Here is an 18,130-nt window from a genome sequence, read left to right on the forward strand (position 1 = left end):
TCCTTCCTTCCTTCCTTCCTTCCTTCCTTCCTTCCTTCCTTCCTTCCTTCCTTCCTTCCTTCCTTCCTTCCTTCCTTCCTTCCTTCCTTCCTTCCTTCCTTCCTTCCTTCCTTCCTTCCTTCCTTCCTTCCTTCCTTCCTTCCTTCCTTCCTCCCTCCCTCCCTCCCTCCCTCCCTCCCTCCTGTCCTTCTTTCTTTTCCTTTCCTTCCATTTCCTTGCCCACCTCAGTCTATCCCTTAGACCATGCCATGAACCTTTCCAGCCCCCCCCTCCAATCCCATCCCTTTCCCCCTGCACATCCACCTGCTGCTGGCCAGGCTTTTCCCACCAGGAGGGACTGGTGCCCTGGGCATTACTGTATCCATGTGTGCCATACGTGTGTCCATACAGGCACTGGCCTGTGCCATGTGCATTGGTGCCACGTGTGTTTATAGACCTGCAAAGATTGCACGTTTATGCTGTAGGCCATCAGTGACACATGTTTGTGTCTGCACCTGTGTGCTGTATCTGTGTGTATGTGTGTTGTATCCATGTGTACATGTGCTATGTCCATGTGTTTGTGTGCTGTATCCATGTCTGTGTGCTGTATCCACGTGTACATGTGTTATATCCACGTGTTTGTGTGTTGTATCCATGTCTGTGTGCTGTATCCATGGGTACATGTGTTATATCCACGTGTTTGTGTGTTGTATCCCTGTTTGTGTGCTGTATCCCTGTTTGTGTGCTGTATCCATGTGTTTGTGTGCTGTATCCATGTGTCCATGTCTTACGTGCGTGTTTGTGTGTTGTATCCATGTTTGTGTGCTGTATTCCTGTGTACATGTGCTATGTCCATGTGTTTGTGTGCTGTATCCATGGGTACATGTGTTATATCCATGTGTTTGTGTGTTGTATTAATGTTTGTGTGTTGTATCCATGTTTGTGTGTCATATCCCTGTGTACATGTGCTGCATCCATGTGTGTGTTGGCATGAGCATCTATAGGCACCCACAGTCCTGCCCTATCCATGTATATCCCTGTATATCCCTGTCTATCCATGTGGAGGGGTCTCTGCACCCTTCATATCTCTTGGCTCCTACACCACACAGGGCTGGGAGTGGGGCCAGAGGTGCCCCCTCCCCGATGGCACCCCCAGCATGGGACAGGGGTGACCATGGGAGGTGCCTTTGGGGGTTTGCCTCCCCAGCACTGCCAACCCTCCCTGGCTCCAGGGGCTGAGGGCACCTGGCCCCACTGGTCCTTGGGAAATGGGGGACAGAGTTTGGGGCCCCTTCTGGGATCCCCATTCCATTATTAATCCTTAAAACTGGATGAGGTCCAGGACACAAACCAAGGCCAGCTCATACCAGCCCTCCCATCCACCGAACCCGTATCCATGCCCAACCTTCCCAATCCTTTCTTTCTAACCTTTCCAGACCCAAACTCAGCCCTCCCAAACCTAAACCCATATCCAACCCTCTATCCCTGTCCCTGCCACCTTCCCAAATCCCAGGTTAAGGCAGTGCCAGGTTTATGACTGGGGGACTGGGGGGTCCCTGTGTCCCTCTACCCAGCACCAGGTGGTGACGCTCTGCCTTGAGTCCCTAAATCTGTCTCTTTCAGGAATTCTCCCCTGTCTCCTTGGAAACTGGCAGTGCTGCCCAGTGCCAGGCTCCTCCTGGAAATGCAGTCACCCCAAAACTTGTCCGTGTTTTGGGGGTCCCTGAGCTGGCTCAGCCTGGGGTGGGAGCAGAGGTGCTCTGGGGGAGGGCTGGCTACTGGGAGACACTGGGCAGTGTGGGCAGGGGCTGGCAGGGAGAGGGCAGAGGACACTTGTGGGATGGGGCAAGGAGCAGGCAGGGATAAGGCAGGGAGTGGAAAAGTATATTGGGCAGAGTGCAAACAAGGTGAACAGGTAATGGAGAGGGACTCAGACAAGGCAGGGTGCAGGCAGGGAGCAGGCAGAGATGCTGGAACTGGCATTCCAGGCAACTCAGCTGTGGCTGGAGTCAAGACTTATCTCCTACTGTTTTGCTTTTTCAGTTTTGTATGGGTTTTTTCCCCTCAGGTGAGAAATGTCACATTGCAGGACACGTAGAGGGTTTGCTTATTTGTAAATTTTGTGGGACTGAGCAGGATACCTTGAATCAAACACCCTCCTAATCAGCTCATTGCCCCTAAATCCGGCTTTCCAACACTAAACTGATGTCGTCTTCTCAGCTTTTCCCCCTATTTTATTGGATTCAGGATTGCCTACTGCAGCCTGAGTTCAGAGGAAATAAATTCTACCAGGAGATCTAAAACATTAAAAATGAAAAAGGAATTGAAACACTTTATGTAATATTTTTTTTGCCAGCTCACACTGGGATTTTGCCCTTTGCCCATGCGTGTGCCCATTTAAATTAAATCAGAAACAAACAGGTAGAGAAAACATGGGAAGTTCAAAAAGCCAGGGGAAATTCAGAGAAATTCTTGCCATGAATTGGGTTTTTCTGATAAAAATGAGCACTAGCTGGAGGAGCTCATCCCTGACAGACGGGGAAATAGTCGGGAAAGAAAAGTAAAAGATAAGATGGGAGAAGCAAAATATGAAAAGAGGTTTTAAAGAGGCTTTTAAAAAAATTAATAATCAAAAGCTCAGGAAACAAAGAGCTTTTCCAGGCAGGTGGGACACTGTGCCCCAGTTCAACAAGGACGTGTTTTTTTCTTGAGCATATTTTGATTGAATATTTTTTGGAGAAGAGGTAAATTTTGTTGGTTTGAAGCAAATCAGTGGAGAAATGAAACTTTCCGCGCCGCTGCTTGGGAGATGCCGGTGGCAGGGACATGGCTGAGCTGTCCCTGCCAGTCCATGTCCCTGCCTTGTGCTTCCCAAACCTCCCCTGCTCGCATCCTCCCATGAAAAAAAAAATTAATGAGAAAATCACCGACCAACAAGCGCAGCATAAAAACTCGACTCAGTTCAGAGCAGAAATATGTTTATTTTAAAGGCTGATCTTTGCTCCTGGAGGACATAAAAAGTGCAGGAAGAACTGGTTTTGCTGGTGCCTACGGAGGGGCCAGCCCATTTGGGATGCTGGGATGTGAAGCCGAGGGATGGCTGGAGAGCTGCTTCATTGTGCTCCCCGGTCCTGGGGACCTTGGGGGGATGGCAGTGACCTCACACCTGTGGCCCCAGGTGACTCACAGGCAGGAGGGTGCTGGTGACAAGCTCTAGGGGACAGCTGGTGACAGGGAGTGGGATGGTGCTGAGGACTTTTCTCCGTGTCTCTCTCTGTCCAGACGTTCCTTTTTTTTGCTACGTTAAATCCAAACCAAGTTCAGGGCTCCAGCAATGTATGTGGGAAGGAGAGAGGGAGAAAAAGACAGAGAAGGACAGAGAAAGAGCCACCAGAGAAAGAGCCACCAAGATGCTTGGGAAGGGTCTGATCCTGCATTGTAGAGCTCTGTGAGACTCAAACACTTGTCCCCCTCCTTCCACAGCACCTCCACTCAGGTGATTCTGCTTGATCACTCCCAGGTTTCCCCTTCTTCTCCCTGGAAAGTTCAGGGCGCTCCCCAAACACAACTGAGGACTCCATCTCCTGGGAGGCCACAGAGCAAACTCATCCCTCCCTCCCCACAAAGAGATCTGGGAAAGCTGGGATGGGAAAAGTCTCGTTGTCCAAGGTGTGTTCATAATGAAAGTTTTTTGATTAAAATTTTTTTTTAAATTAAAATAATAATCCCCCTTGGTTTTCCTTCCTTCACCTGGGGGAGCTGCCAGTAAAACCCCCATTGCCTGGGCCCTGCAGAAGCAGCAGGACCCTCCTGGTCCCCCACGCCTGGCTGCAAACAGACGGCATCGCCCCTTCTCCATCACTCTCCAGATGAGATCAAAATGGAAGACAACCATCAAGTGTGCTAGAACCATTTTAATATAATTATACATATCTGCCAAATCCAGGAAAAAAAGGTTTATGCATATATATCTTTTTTTTTTTTCAGTTAACATCTGCAAGCATAAACGACAATGAATTTCTCGGTTTAAATTCATCCAGGTCAGAGCAACTGCCCAAAGTCCTGTTGGATTTGAAGGATACTGCCAGCATGGCCAGCAGTAAATGAGCTCCAGAGGAGTTTAATGTCCTCAGGTGGGATATTTTCGGTCTTTCCTCTTTCATTCAGAGACAGTTTGTTGTAAAAAGTTTCAGTGCAGTTCACCTCGGGTGAAAGGCGATCGTGTTTTTGTGTTTTTTCTTTTTTTTTTTAATTAATTTTTTTAAATATATACTTTTAATTATTTTTAAAAGATGATAATAGGTAACTCAGTTGCTCTGAATTTCACTTATAATTATAACCTATTTAAATCACAGCAGAACTCCCGCTGGTGCAGAGTTCATAGTTGCATACAATACAGGAGATCACAGTTTTGAAGTCTAGCACAGATTAAAAACCACAGATGTACCATTTATATAAGACACACACTGATTGTCTCTTAAAAACTACATATTGACTCCTTATGAACATTATCTTTTTTTTTTCTTAATCTTTAAATAAAGTAGTGCAGCTAGGACAATCAGTCACACAACCCACACAGCCCTGAACCAAGTTCTCCGGGTGCCAACTTGAGCAAGTTGGGCATGAAACAGTTGGATGAGCTCGAGAGAGAAAGAAAGAGGGAGGGAGAAAAAGAGAGACGTTGTCCATTCCGAATAGTTTAACCAAGGGTTGGCTTAACACACTGGAAACCTCTGGGTGAAGGATCATCTTTCCACGCACACACACGAAAAAAAAGAAATAAAAACCTAGACTCTTTTTTTTTTTTTTTAAACTGGCCCATGGGTGGGACGATCTCCCACCTCTTCCAAACAAAGAAACCCAACAATTGCCTAAAACTAGAAAGAACACAGATGGGTCTGTCTGGTTTCTGCTCACTAGATGATCTGTCCGTTTAAGGCCTTCCTCCTCCGTTTTTCCTCCTTTATTATTCCTTTTCCAGAGCGTCTGAGCAGGAGATGAGTCTGAACGGGATCACACCAACACTGTCCCCCTCTTGTTGCTGACGGGTTTTTTTTGTTTGTTTGTCCATTGAGTTATTTTTTCTCTTTAATTTAACCAAGACCTGACTAAAACTGGGGCGCTTGGCCCAGCCTGTTCGTTCTCATCGCGATTTCTCTCGTTATCACAAAGGTTCTTCACAAAACCTGGAACTTCCATGACGATGTCTGGTCCTTATAATCCAAGCAGTCAGCATTGAAGTTTAACTTCCAGGAGGCGGTTTGGTCTTTATAATCCAAGCAATCGGTGGTGGAGTTAAAGCCCAAACTGGAGGCTCCATAGCCCTGGGTGGAGAGGGAGGCTGGAGACTGGTTGAGGTGGCTGGTGACCGCGTTGGCACCCATGGGACTCAGGGTGGCCCCTGGTCCAGGGAGCTGGTGGTGCATAGGGGTCAAGTAAGATCCACAGTCCATCCCTCCGAAATAGGAGGTCGATCCAGCGTATCCTTGGCTGTAGCCTGATGCCTGGGTGTAGGTCATAGGATAGGATCTCTGCATGCAGGAGGAAGAGGTGGAGAGGGGATCTGAGAGCGGGGAGATGGACGCTGGGCTCCAGATGGATACGGGGGCACTGCTGCTGGAAATGGTGGGGACTGAGGTGCTGGAGGGGGGAGTGAACTGCCCGCTGGTGCCACTCTCCGAACTCACTTCCCGGGCCGGTGAATTCTTCTTTTTAGCTGGCCGGACCTTGTTCTGGCCCCCGTTCTGCTGCTGCTGCTGCTGCTGCCGGCACTTGGCTCGGCGGTTTTTAAACCACACCTTGAGACACAGAGACAGGGAGGGAGAGAGAAAAAGGCCGGTGTTAGGGATGCACAGGCAAACCTGACAGTGCAAAGAGATGGTGGCAGGGAGACCTCACCAGGGAGGGGCACCTGAAAGTGCTCCCCAGGAGTGGAGGGTTGCAGGCTGCTGCAAAGAAAAGCTCCGGGGCTCCCCCTCCCTGAGATCATTAGCAGTAATAACAAGTGGAAATTGCAAATCAAACTCCTTAATAAGGTCACTTTTGGGGGAGAGTGGGGGTAGGTGGGGAGCATTCCCTCTTTGCTGTTTGCCAGTCAGGGACCCCCAGGAATCACCATTGAAGGCCCATTGAAGTCAAGCCCTTAATTAGAAACAATAGAATATGAGAAAGGGAGGGAACAATTAGGGAACAGAGGTAGAGGTTGGGGAGGAGGGTAAAGATGTCTCATTTACCCCCCAAACAGGCTCTCTACTCTCACCCCCTAGGCCACAGTCTGCCCCTCAACTCATCTCCCCTTCTCTTAGCAGGGACCCAGGGGCTGTCTTCTGGCGAGGTTTCATGGGGAGAAGGATGGGGGTTGACCAGGGGGTATCCCAATCCCAGGCCACCACACTCCACGGGGACATGACACCACACAGCCTTGGGAAGCCTCGCAAGGAGGCAAGAGGCTTTGGAGAAACCCTGCCCTTGCTGACACCCCTGAGTGGGCAGGACCCTTCCGCCCTGCCAGCAGCACCTACAAAATGCTGCCTGGATGGAGCCCCTGCAGTCTGCTTGCAGAGAAGGCACAACCCAGCCCCAAGAGGACAGTTCCCCCACCAAGGCAGCCCCTCTCTCATCCAAGTCTCTTCAAAGCGGTAGGAAGCTCCCAGTCTGTACTGGTGCAAGCAGAGAGCCCAGTCTGGCCCAGCTCTGGGGTTGTGGTGATCCCTGAGGAAGGGGGATCCTTTACGGCTTCAGCAGGGCCCCCAAATGCCTGCAGAACAGCCTGGGATTTGGCACTCAGGGTAAGGCTTGGTATAGAGTTTGAGGGTCCTGGAGAGTCCTCAGAGAGGCCAAGGGGACTGGGGAGGGGCATGGAGAGAGCTCAGGAGCTGGGATCAGGGGTCTACACAACACCCCCACAGTACACAGCGAAAAGGGAGGGGAAATACTCCAGCCCCGGGGATGCAAACCACCATTCCGTGCCCCTCTGCTTCCCCACCCATCTCTGAGCCTCTTTCACCCCACAGGGGCTTGATTTGGCTCCAGGCCTGACTCCATCCCCTAAAACAACCCTCTCATCTCCCTGCCAGACACTAGCCAGTCCAAACCCGTCATGCTGATATGGAGTAGGGGGGTCAGGTAGGTGTCCCCGGGGCCACTCCGCTTCCTACCTGCACTCTGGACTCGGGCAGGTTGATTTTCAGGGCCACCTCCTCCCGCATGAAGATGTCAGGGTAGCGGGTTTTGGCGAAAAGAGCCTCCAGCACATCCAGCTGCGCCCGGGTGAAGGTCGTGCGCTCCCGCCGCTGCTTTCGGGGGGTTGCTGCGAACGGAGCCAGAGGCCCTGGCTGTCAATCAGCGGCCCCTCAGACCCCTATGTCCCCTCCAGCCCCTTCCCCAAGGGGGCACCCACATTCCTTCCTCTCTCCCGGGAGATCTGCACCCCAATATCAGCCGTCGCTGTGCCGCAATCCCAACTCCGCATCTCCCCTGGATGGGTTTGGAGCATCTGTCCCCCACATCCAGCTAGAGGGTCTTCCCTCTTTGCAGCCCCTTTCCCGGATAAAAAGTTGGGAGTGAGCGAGAAGGGAGACAGAGGGACCCCACACCCTCACCCACCCAAGCCAACGTGATCCCGGGACATCTTGTGCATCCAAAATCCAAAAATTCTTCCGTGGGGCAAAAAGAGGGAGGGAAGAGGGGAGAAAAGCTTGGCTTACCGGGATAACCGACGGACGGATGCAACAAATCCATGCCCGAGGTTGTGAGACTCAGGCCATTGACTGCGTAAGGTGGTTGCTTAAGATAAGACATCATGCTAAAGTTGTGGTGGGGAGGAGAGTTGGCCGAAATCCGGGCGAGGGGGAGCCGGCCGAGCGCCCTGCCTGCCCCGGGCGGTGCCTGGGGGAGCCGTCGGGCGGGCGGGACCGCCAGGTGCCTGCGCAGGAGGGAGAGGAGGGAGGAATGGAGGGATGAAGGGGGAGTCAGGCCAGCTCGCTGCCCGCCCCCCCCTCCCCGCTTTTATCCCCGCCGCCTTCCTCCGTCAATCCTCCCGCTCGGAAAGCCGGACCGCAGCCGGATTTGGGAGCTGGGAGAGACTGACTAGATAAACGCATCTCTCCCCAAAAAGGGCGAAGAGGGGAGGGGGGAGGCACAACCCAGCCAGTAATTACCACCGAACAAAACCCCCCCATGCCTTCAACTGCCCGTATTGTACGGCAGCCGGGGGCATTTGCATAGGATTCCCGGCCGGGCACCGGCTAATTGTCCCAAGGAAAACTTGATTGGGGCCATTGGCAGACACAAAGAACCCCTCGGCTAAATAAATAATGCAGATAACAAAGCCCAAGGGTGAGAAACAAAGAAACAATTCAAGAAACCTATCTCTCCACTAGTCTCTTGCAAGGACTTTAATTATCCCAGGTTCGGGCAACATTCAAACCTTCCCCTCCACTCCCCCTTTTCCCCTTCCCCCCGACGTTGCTGCATTTCAGAGCTCAAATGCCCGCTCGGGAAGAACCAAACTTTTCTGCTCTCCCGCCATCAGTCCACGTCTGCAATAATTTCCACTGGCCATTTGCACCTAATTAGTACTCCGGGTAATAAGATTTGGAGGCAAGTAACAGATTTATTAGGCTTTCAAGAAACCCTTGATGACGGAGCTGAAGCTAAACAAACACCTCTGTGGTGAGCGGCCCCGGGACGGCCGCGGCAGGCGAGCTGCTCCCCCGGTCCCCGCTCCGGTTTTCCCGGTCCCAGCTCCGGCTCTCCCCGTTCCCGCTCGCTGCCCCGACGGGGCCGGGGCCTCTGCAGCGGGGGATGAGTGGAGACCCAAACACACACTCGGCCAAAAAATGGCCGACAGGGGTCCAACCTGGGGCTTCTAAAAGGGTTAAGACTGTTTTTCCAGTGGAAAACATTTTCAAAAATCTTTCAGGGCAAAATCTCCATTCCCCAGCGGCCGTCGGGAAAACGAACTCCAGCACAACTTTCTTTCCGAAACACTCCAAAACTCTGTGTTTCAGCTGAGCCGCCGCCCCGGGAGGGCGAAGCGCTGCCCGGGGGCTGCTGCGGGACCCACCGGCCCTGGTGCACCCACGTCCAGCGCCGTCGGCGCTGGTTCTCCGCGGTGTGGAGTTCCCCCTTTTCCCCTCGGGAATGCGCTTTGGTGCGCACAAACGCGCTGAGCAGCGGAGGGAGCGCGGATCCAGCGCGGGGTGCGCAGGATCGGGCCCCGCTTTTCACATCATCCCTCCGGGGGAGGCCGAACAGGGACGATTATACCGAGGGGGAGCCCCGCTCCGCGGCCGTGGCGGGGCGGCTTCGGCCGCTGGTTTGCTCACCGCGCAAGATGAGCGGGTGAGGAAAGCGGGGATTGTTGCCCTCTTAAAAACCAGCTAACAAAAAAAAAAGGGGAAAGGACAAAAAAAAGCACGAACAATTCCTCCAAAAAAACCAAGCCCAAAGCTCGGCTCAGTTGAACTCGCGGCATCCCGCCGAGGCGCCAGCCCGGCGCGGCCGCCCACGGAGCCCCCTCGGCCGCGGCCGCGCATCCAGGGCCGCCCCGCAGCCCGCGGAGCAACGGCTCCGCTCCGCAATCTGTCACCTTTCCCCCTCCTCCTCTTCCACCCCCCCCCGCGCTCCGCATAGATCCCGGCTACCAGTTGCTCTGCCCTCGCTCAATAATAATTACCCCGTCCGAGAATTAATTATAATAAATGTTTTCTTGATAAACTAACGAGATAATCCGGGCGGCACACGCTCCCTAATTACGGGCCACCGGCCCCGGCTCCGCTGCTCGCCCCGGTGATTAATGCGGGGCAGCGATCCGCGCCCGGGCGCGCAGCCTGCGCCCCTGCCCCCGGCCGCGCTGCGGGGAGACGCGGGGGCCTGGGGGGCTCGGTCGGGGCGCGGAGGGGCTCCCGCGGAGGAGAAAAGGGGAAGGTGCCAAGGTAGAAAAGGGAATTTGTTGTCTTTTGTTTTGCAAACGAGAGCTGCGTTCCCTGCCCGCACCGCGCTCCAACGAATTTCAGATATTTTAAAAATTCTAATATATTTATTTTTTTCTTTCTTTTTTTTTTTTCCTTTGGTAAATTTTAATTTTTTCTCCCTGGAGGTGCGGTTTGGGGTGATATTTCACAGCAAAGGGATCTTCTCTCCGGGCGAAGACGGTGGGGATGGAGGCATCAGAGATCTGCTGAGCGATCTCCAGCGCTTCGCCCTCCGAACCTCCGCGCGGCTCCGCGGCCGCGGCCCCTCTCCCTGACCGGGAGCATCGGACCCGGGCCCGGCGGGCAGCCACCTCCGCCGCGGGGCCGTCTGACCCGTCTCTGACACCCAACAGCACTCGGTCGCATTTTTTAAACTGTTTTGGGTTTTTCCCCTATTTTGATTTTTTTTAACTAGAGTTGTACATTTTCAAAATAAATAAATAATAACCCTCAACTTCTCTGAGCAGCCAAAATCGAAATAAATCTTAGCAGCGAAGGAGGGTTTTAGTTCTCAACAAACTTGTGCCGGTGCACAAGGACTTTTCCCGAGTTTCTCTTTGTCAGCCCGGTGCGTTTCAGAGGAGAGAGGCCGAGGGCGCGATATTCCCGGCCGGTGTCTTTGGGAAGCGCTTTCCCACGGCATAAAAAAAATTAAAATAAAATAAAAAGGAGGTGGAAACCAGCTCCAGCCCCTCTCCGACCTGGATACCATTCTGGCCATCCATTTTGCCCATACCGAGTCGTGAAGCTCCGGCCCCAAATGCCTTGAAGATTTCTCTGCCCGCGATTTCCAGCCCCGTTCTCCCGGGCCGTGAGTGCTCAGAAACAGCTTCGCAAAATTACTTTGCTGGTTCTCCGCATCGCGAGGAAGATGAGGAGAAGGATGAAGGGTGTCTCAGGTAGGAGCCGAGAGAAGGGAGAAATTTCTCCCCTGTTATTTCTAATTTTAGAAGTCCGGCTTGAGGTCAGGAAATAACTTACAGGCCAGAGGAATAGGCCGGAAAAAATCATCTACCCAACGAAATCGCGGTGCAGCCCCGCGCCTGCCCGAGGAGGAAAGAGCCGCTCCGCGCCCGCCCACGGGAGACAGCCCGCCCGCGGCCGTGGGGGACGGAGGGCGAGGGCGGCGGAGGGGAGCGCCTCCAGCTTCCAGGCTTTGACCCTTCGCCTTCTCTTCCAGCAGCTCCCGGTCCCTGCCGAGAACCGACCGAGGGCCACCGGTTGTGCCCGATCCGGGGCCGCCACCGGCCGGTCCGACCCGGCCTCTCCCGGGCAGCCCCGCATCTCCTGCGGGAGCCGCCTGCTCCCCGCTACCGACACGGTGCATCCCCGCCGCACACGGGATGTCTAATAATAATAATAATAATAAATTTTAAAAAATAATTATAATTTTAATTCCCCTTTCCCTGCTTTCCTGCCCGCCCAGCGATGCCCCCAAGGAAGGATGGAGCCAGCGGGTCGAACTTACCTGCGAGCCTCGCCGGAGCCGCGGGCAGGGCTGGGGGGCGAAGGGGGAAACCTGCTCCCGGATCCTCGCCAAATTCAGGGCTCGGGCTGAGCTGGGAGAGAAAGCACAAAGCGGGAGGTTAGAGAGCTCGCCGCATGCACATGCCCACGACATCGGGGGAAAAGGGGGGGGGTGAAGGGGGGGGAGAAAAAATGTTTGAAAAAGGAGAATAAATGGGGGAAAAATGGGAGGGGACGGTGCAGGAAAGGGATGTAGGGATGCTCGGGGTCTGGGTTCGGTACATACAGAGCTAGCCGGTGCTGGAGCTGGTCAAAGTGATTTTATTTTTAATAATAGTGGCCGGGTGCGTTGGAGCTGAAGGTCTCTACCTCTCTCGGGGAGCTTTGCTGAGAAAGCGCCTCTCTGGCAACTTTTTGACGCAAACTCTCCAACCAATGGCAGGGAGAGAGTGATTGACACATCTAAGCCAGGGGGAAAATAATAAAAACACACACAGGGGGAGGAAAAAACAGGCCGCTGCTGTACCGGGGGGACAATCTAGAGAGAAATAACAGCCACCGAAATGACACCAGAATATACATTAAAAGAACCTGCTCGGTTTAAAAATATACATTATGGAGTGGAGCGGATGAAGTCATTGTAGAAATTAATGTGATGGACAGCAGAGATGGAATTAGTGTATGGCCCGAGGAAGGAGAGGAAAGGGGGGCAGCAAAAGCTGAAGGGGGGCTATAAGAATAACAACAACAAAAGATATTAATATATATAAGTAAATATTTGTGAAGGGGGGACAGGGAGCCTGCCAGGAGCCCTTGGCTGAGTAGGGCGAAGCTGGAAGAGATGAAACCCGCGGGAGCAAAGGGGAGAATCCCTCCCGGCACAGAGCGGGGTGCCAGGGTGCCCCCAGCCTCGGGTCCCCCCACTCGCACCCGCAGATAGACTGCACCCCAATTCCACCTCCCAGGGGCCAAGTGTCCCCTGGAAGAGGGGAAATTGAGTCACCTGGAGAAGGACATAAATGCATTTAACATTCTATTTTTAAAGATATATAGGGATGATGGTGTAGAATGGGACTTAGAGGCGCTGCGTTGGATTTGCAGACAGGGATGTGCACGTTTTAATCGAAATAAATTGGGAGCAGTGACGGGGTGAGGATGAGGAGGGCCTGGAGTGTTTCCACCGTCGGACAGAGTCCGGATGGGCACACCGTAGCCGGGCACGGTGATGTTTCCCCCGCACCTCCCGACCCCATTCAACTTCTCCCTGGTCAAAGAACCCCGAAAATAAAGCTCTGGCAAAAGGCAGGAGGATGGAGGCGGTTGAGGTCGGAGGGAGGGAGCGCTCACACACTTTCCTCACTTGTGACAATGGGGGAAAAAACTGCAGCGGCTCGATCATTTTAACGGGGTGACCTATGTTAATGAAGTTATAGCAATTAATTCGCCTCTTTGTGGCTTTCTCCGAGCCTGGCTGAGTGCGATCCAACGTGGTTGTCCTTGGACTTTAGCGCTGGCGGTGCAGCCCGGGCTGGCGGTTTGCAGGAGCAGGTTTGGGATGCTCGGGGTTGGGCTGGGCGGATGGGTGGTGTGGCTTGGTTTGGGGTTGTTTGGGTTTTTGTTGGTTTTTTGCTTTTTTTTTTTTGCTTCCAGAAAGGAGGAGGAAGGAGGCGGCAGAAGGAAAGGAGGGAGGGGAGAGGAGGGGAAATTAAACAAACAAATAAACAAACAAACAAACAAAATACCCCCTCGCCCAGAACCGCCGCAGCCCTGACTGCCGGAGCCGCTCCCACTTTGGCCGCTGGGTTGTATTTTTGGTTTTTTGGGAGGCGACTTCGTAGAAAGTTGGTACCCTGGGTACCCCCGGTTGGTATCCCCCGGGATTCCCGGGCCCTGTTCTTCTTGGAGTTGTGTTTTGATTTATTTTTCCCTCCCAGACCCATGAGACTCTTCTGGTGGACTTTTTGTGATTTTATTTGTTTAGCTGGATTTTTATATATTTTGGGGAATAGCGAGGGGATGTTGCACACCCCATCATTCTGCAGCATCCCCCTCCCCCTCCCCTCCCCTCAGCCCTTGCCCAGAGACCTGCGCCGGGCAAATCCTTCCCTCACCTCCCCGCATGTCGGCACGGCCACACCACCCCTCAGACTCTCCTTTAGCAGAGCACCAGGAATAAATATCCCGATTGAACCCTTCCCCCCCACCTCCACCCCCTCCGCCTTTGCCATCGTCTCCCGCCCCCACATATTATTTAATAACCTTAATCCACCTCGGAAGAATGAGAGAGATAATTCGTCTCCGTGTATCCTGACCAGGAGGGTATTTTCGAAATCGATTAAAAATAAAAGGGGAAAAAAATTTAAAAAGAAATAATAAAAAGAAGGGGGAGGAAAAGGAAAGAAAGGGGTGTTGGGGGGCTGGAGGCAGCCGGGTTGTGGCAGAGGAGAGCTGAGCAAAGCAGAGAAATAAAATTCAGTGCCTGAAGAAAGTAGCTAAGGGAGCAGGATGGGAAGCACAGCCCAGCCGGGCTGGCAGCCCTGCCTGCAGCTGCCCGCGCTGCCTGGCCGTGGGCAGCGGGTACAGGGAGAGCTGCTGCCCTGCCTGCAGCCTGCCAGAGAAGCAGGAGCATCCCAGCCTTTCCCTCTGCCCCCTCCAGCCCGAGAAGTTGGGAATAATTCCCGCGGCCAATAAAACAAGTGGTAGAGATGGACAGTGTTACTTAAATAAACAAGGGTCTCTTTAAAATTCTCATCCACTTCAGATGTCTAAAGTAAGATTGTGATGATTTTGTCACGGTTTGGTAAATTTACCCCTTTAAGAGGCTTTCATAAATCCCAGAACACACCTTCAGCCAGATTTGAATATAGATTTAGGTTTTAAAACCCAGAAGCTGGGAACACCGCTTTATCAAAGAGAATTTCCCTTTAGCTTAGCAATGTGTTGGAATGGCTCTTGCAAAGATTGGATCTGAGAGGGGGAAAAAGGGGGAACCTTCTTTCCTGGAGCAATCCTGCACACACTTCGCAGCTGCCTCTGCCTTCAACCCTCTGCAGCTCGGGGGAAAGTTGCAAAAAAATTTAATAATAATTGTTGCAGCTGTAGCATCTCGATTTTTTAAATTTATTTTTTAATTATTTTTTTTTAAACTTTCCAATCTCTCCTGGTCCATTTGGAAAGCGTTGCAGAGCAGGTACAGTCCCAGAGATCCAGACTAGCTGAGGCTAACGGGGAGTGAGTGGAGATGTGTGATTTTTCTGCCCTCTAAGAACTTTGTGCTCAGAGAACCAAAATCTGCTTCTGGGATGAAAAGAAACTGTAACTTCTGCTTCTCAGTAAGTTCTCCAACTTTCCAATGCCAATCGGGTTATCAAAGTCATTTTCTCTCTCTGCATAGCTGTCTTTCTTCTCTCCTCTTCTCTTTCACCCTCTTTACTTCTTCTGATTTAATTTCCGACTCTTCTTACTATCGCGACGGTTTCGCGAGTGGTTTTATTGCCGTGTGTATCGCTCCCAGGGAGGAGCGCGCTGAGCTGCTGCCCGCGTTTATTGTGACCAAGGGGTGGGAAAAAAAAAAAAAGAAATCATTTCTTCAGGTCGGGTGAGAGTTAAGGAAAGAAGGAAAAAAAAACCCCAAACCCAAAATGAACAGATTTATAATTTGTCATCTTTGTATCTCTGATCGGCTCCAGAAAGCGATGCACGCTACGCGCTTTTAAGCTTTTCCCTCATCGGATTTGTGTCTAGTTAAAATATTCCAGACTTTCCTTGAAGTTTATCTGCAATTCAAGTACCGGTTGGGGTTTATTTTAGTTTAGGGGTTTGGGTTTATTTGTTTGTTTGTGGGTTTGTGTTTCGTGGTTTTTTTCCCCTTTTAGTTCGACACTCCCCTTACCCCAAAATCTCCCTTTCTTGGGGTGCAAAGCCAAAGACACTGGTATAGCTGTGTCATTTTGGGGAAGGATCAGATTCGTTTTAAAATGCTGCAATGCTTAAAAAGGAATAAAAGAAAAAAAATCCCCTTTTTTGTCTAAGTGGCTGGGAAGAGAATGGCGGAGCCTTCACCTCTTTTGGGGAAGGAGAAAAAAATGTTAAGGCAGTATCTTTGCCTAGATGAAACCAAAGTTCATAATTGGGATGGGGAAGAGAGGAGGGCATCGTGGAGGCGTTTAGGGGCGATCTGAAATTAGGAGCGATCTGTCCAGCTCCTCTTGAAGCCAGACAAGTCCTGAAAACGCTACCCCGAGAGGAGAGAAAGTGAGGTCAGGGCTTGCACCTGAGGGAAGGTCTCTGTGCAACGAGGAGGGGGGGGAAGTTCTCTCCCCCCAAAAAAAAATACAAAACCCAACAAACCCAACTTTAAATAAATGATTAGTATTAAATAAATAAAAAAGCATTTGGGGGAGGCTGTGCGGGGAAGGGGGAGGGCACAGGCGTGGGGGCCGGTGCGGGGAGTCCCCCGGGGGCCGGTGCGGGAGGCTGGGGCAGGGCTGTGTGTCTGTGTGTCCGTGTGGGTGAGTGTGTGCTGATGAAAGGCGCTAATACTGCCAGTTTACATAATTTTTCTCTCCAGGCCATGAAGTTACCTTGATGAGCAGCTTGCTGCAGCAATCAGATTATAGCTCCCAACCCAGATATTAAAATAACAGTTACAGTCCCGCATCCCGCGTGTTGGCAAACTTGGGAGAAATGAAGGGGTCGGGGGAGCGGGGGGAGGGAGAGAAAGAGCCAGAAAAGGGGTTTTGTAAGAAAGAAGAAAAGAAAACCGCAGAGAAGCTTTAAACTAGTCTTTCGTTTGTAACCTTTTACAACCTTTATTTCCCGTATATGAAAAGCTCCTTTTATCGAGACTCAGAAAGAACTTTTATTTTTTTTCCCTCCCCCCTTTGGATTTTTAATTAGAGCCCATCAATTGCAGTCATATATATAGGAATCGATATAAAGTAATCCGTGGAGATGGGCTAAGGTTTTAATCGAAAATCTTCTTTGCCATTCTTTGCAGATCTTCTTTAGCCGCTGGCTGGTGGAGAAACAAATGTTCATTACCAAAATACCCCCCAGAACCCCCCAAAGCAGTCCCCCCCCCCAGCCAAACAAAGCCACAATCAGAAAGCTTGTAAAAGATCCCAAACCAACTGTTGTTACCATGTGAATAAGGAATTACTCTTATGCTTAACTTCATTCTCCCTTGCAGGCAGGTATTTTTCATGGTGGAAAGTTTAAAACTAGCTTCGAATAATATAGTTATTTTTTTTCTATCTTAAAATGTATCAGCGTAATGGTATTTTCTGTGAGGGAAGGGTCTGGCTGGTACCTCTGGTGTCTGTCTGTCTGTCCGCTAACAAAGATCCGAGAAGTGTAACCCTACGGTGAAATCCAGATCCCATTCTCTTGCAGCTTCTCAGACTCACAAACATCGCACTTTCTTTCATTCTTTTTTTTTTTTTCCCTTAGCGTCTGGCTTTCCCCCCTCTTTCTTTTAGTTTTCCTTTTTCTTTTCTGCAAGTGCTTTATATCATATAAAGTTTAACTCTTTGCTTCCCTGCCGTGAAATATTTCTTTTCCTATGTAAAAAGAAAGGAAGAAAAAAAATCCCAACTGCCCCCAAAGCTCCCCCAACCTTCCTCCTTTCTAAAGAACTAGGGCTGTTTTTCTCCAGGGGAAGCAGGGGGGTGGAAGCTAAATATTAAACAATGCAGGCAGCTTCGGGTTTATTTTGGTAAATTAATTGTGAGACTATTCTGGCTCCTGTGTGTTTCTGCATGATTAAACTGTGCTATTTGTTCCCCAAAGCTGCACATTAGCAGAAAGTGCAAGTCTATTTTAAAGCATCATCCTCAGGTTTAATGTAAGCAAACTGGGCTGAGTGAAAAGTTTACCCGAGTAATTGCAGCTAAGAGTCCGCTGTAGTTGTTTTAATCATTATTTTCTATCTGATAAGTGCGTTTTAAAGAATGGACCCTGCATTTTTTTAATCTGAAGGAAGCGAATCTGGCCCTATTTTGTACCCCAACCTCGCGTCTTATCTGTATGAAATTTCAATTTATTTAAAAGCCTGGTATTTAATACACGACACGGGCCATATTAGTTTAGACAAACCCCCTCTTGGACTTTCTCCGTAATCACGCCTAATGAAAACGTGGGATTTTCCCATTATTAAAAAAAAAAAAAAAAAGTGAAAATATAATGCATCTTCATTAGGAAAATTGACTGCTGTGCTCAAGACAGTTCTTAATTGAAAAGGCAACCTATTTTAATGGTGTGGTTGAGGAGAAGATTACATACTTTATCCAAACACAAAGACAATTAATAATGAGGACCAGGCTGCTGCCATTAACTCTAATGTAGTTACATCAATGTCAATGGAAGTGCTCGTACCTGAGAGGTGCTGGGGGACGCGCCCGCGGCCCCTCCGCCCTGCCCGGCCGCGGCTCAGCCCCTCCGCCGCCGCCAGCCGCGGGCATCGCCGCCCCGCTCCGCCGGGAGACCCCGCCAGCATCGGCCCCCGTCCGTATTAGGATTATTTTATTATCGTTCTCAGTTTTAACGGCAGCACGACCCCAAGAAGTTGTGCGAGTGCGGCTCGCCCTCGCCGCCTGCTTTAAAGGGACTTTTCAGAGCTGCCTAATTCAGGATATTTAAGCGCAGGACAATGCGGGGTGGTGGGAGCGCTTAAGCTGCAGTTTGCAAACGAATCCATGCCCCACAGC

General features: G+C 51.2%; 1 protein-coding gene and 1 long non-coding RNA gene across 2 annotated transcripts in view; one reads left to right on the top strand and one right to left on the bottom strand.

Annotated features, from left to right (window-relative positions):
- Window positions 1-3,878: 3,878 nt before the first annotated feature.
- OTX2 (orthodenticle homeobox 2) lies at window positions 3,879-11,807 on the bottom strand. Its single transcript, XM_071557272.1, has 5 exons — window positions 11,710-11,807; window positions 11,425-11,515; window positions 7,686-7,903; window positions 7,137-7,288; window positions 3,879-5,777 (listed from the first exon to the last, which is right to left on the bottom strand). Exons 3-5 carry the CDS (start codon window positions 7,780-7,782, stop codon window positions 5,157-5,159), a joined length of 870 nt encoding a protein of 289 aa, XP_071413373.1. The 5' UTR covers window positions 7,783-7,903; window positions 11,425-11,515; window positions 11,710-11,807; the 3' UTR covers window positions 3,879-5,156.
- Window positions 11,808-14,341: 2,534 nt separating this feature from the next.
- The window catches only part of LOC139672757 (uncharacterized), a 97,427-nt gene continuing 93,638 nt past the window's right edge, over window positions 14,342-18,130 (top strand). The window contains exon 1 of the long non-coding RNA XR_011697977.1: window positions 14,342-14,755. This is a non-coding gene — a long non-coding RNA (uncharacterized lncRNA). The remainder of the gene's footprint in view (window positions 14,756-18,130) is intronic.

The sequence above is a fragment of the Pithys albifrons genome, chromosome 6 (genome assembly GCF_047495875.1).
Source record: "Pithys albifrons albifrons isolate INPA30051 chromosome 6, PitAlb_v1, whole genome shotgun sequence".
In the NCBI taxonomy this organism is placed as follows: domain Eukaryota; kingdom Metazoa; phylum Chordata; class Aves; order Passeriformes; family Thamnophilidae; genus Pithys; species Pithys albifrons.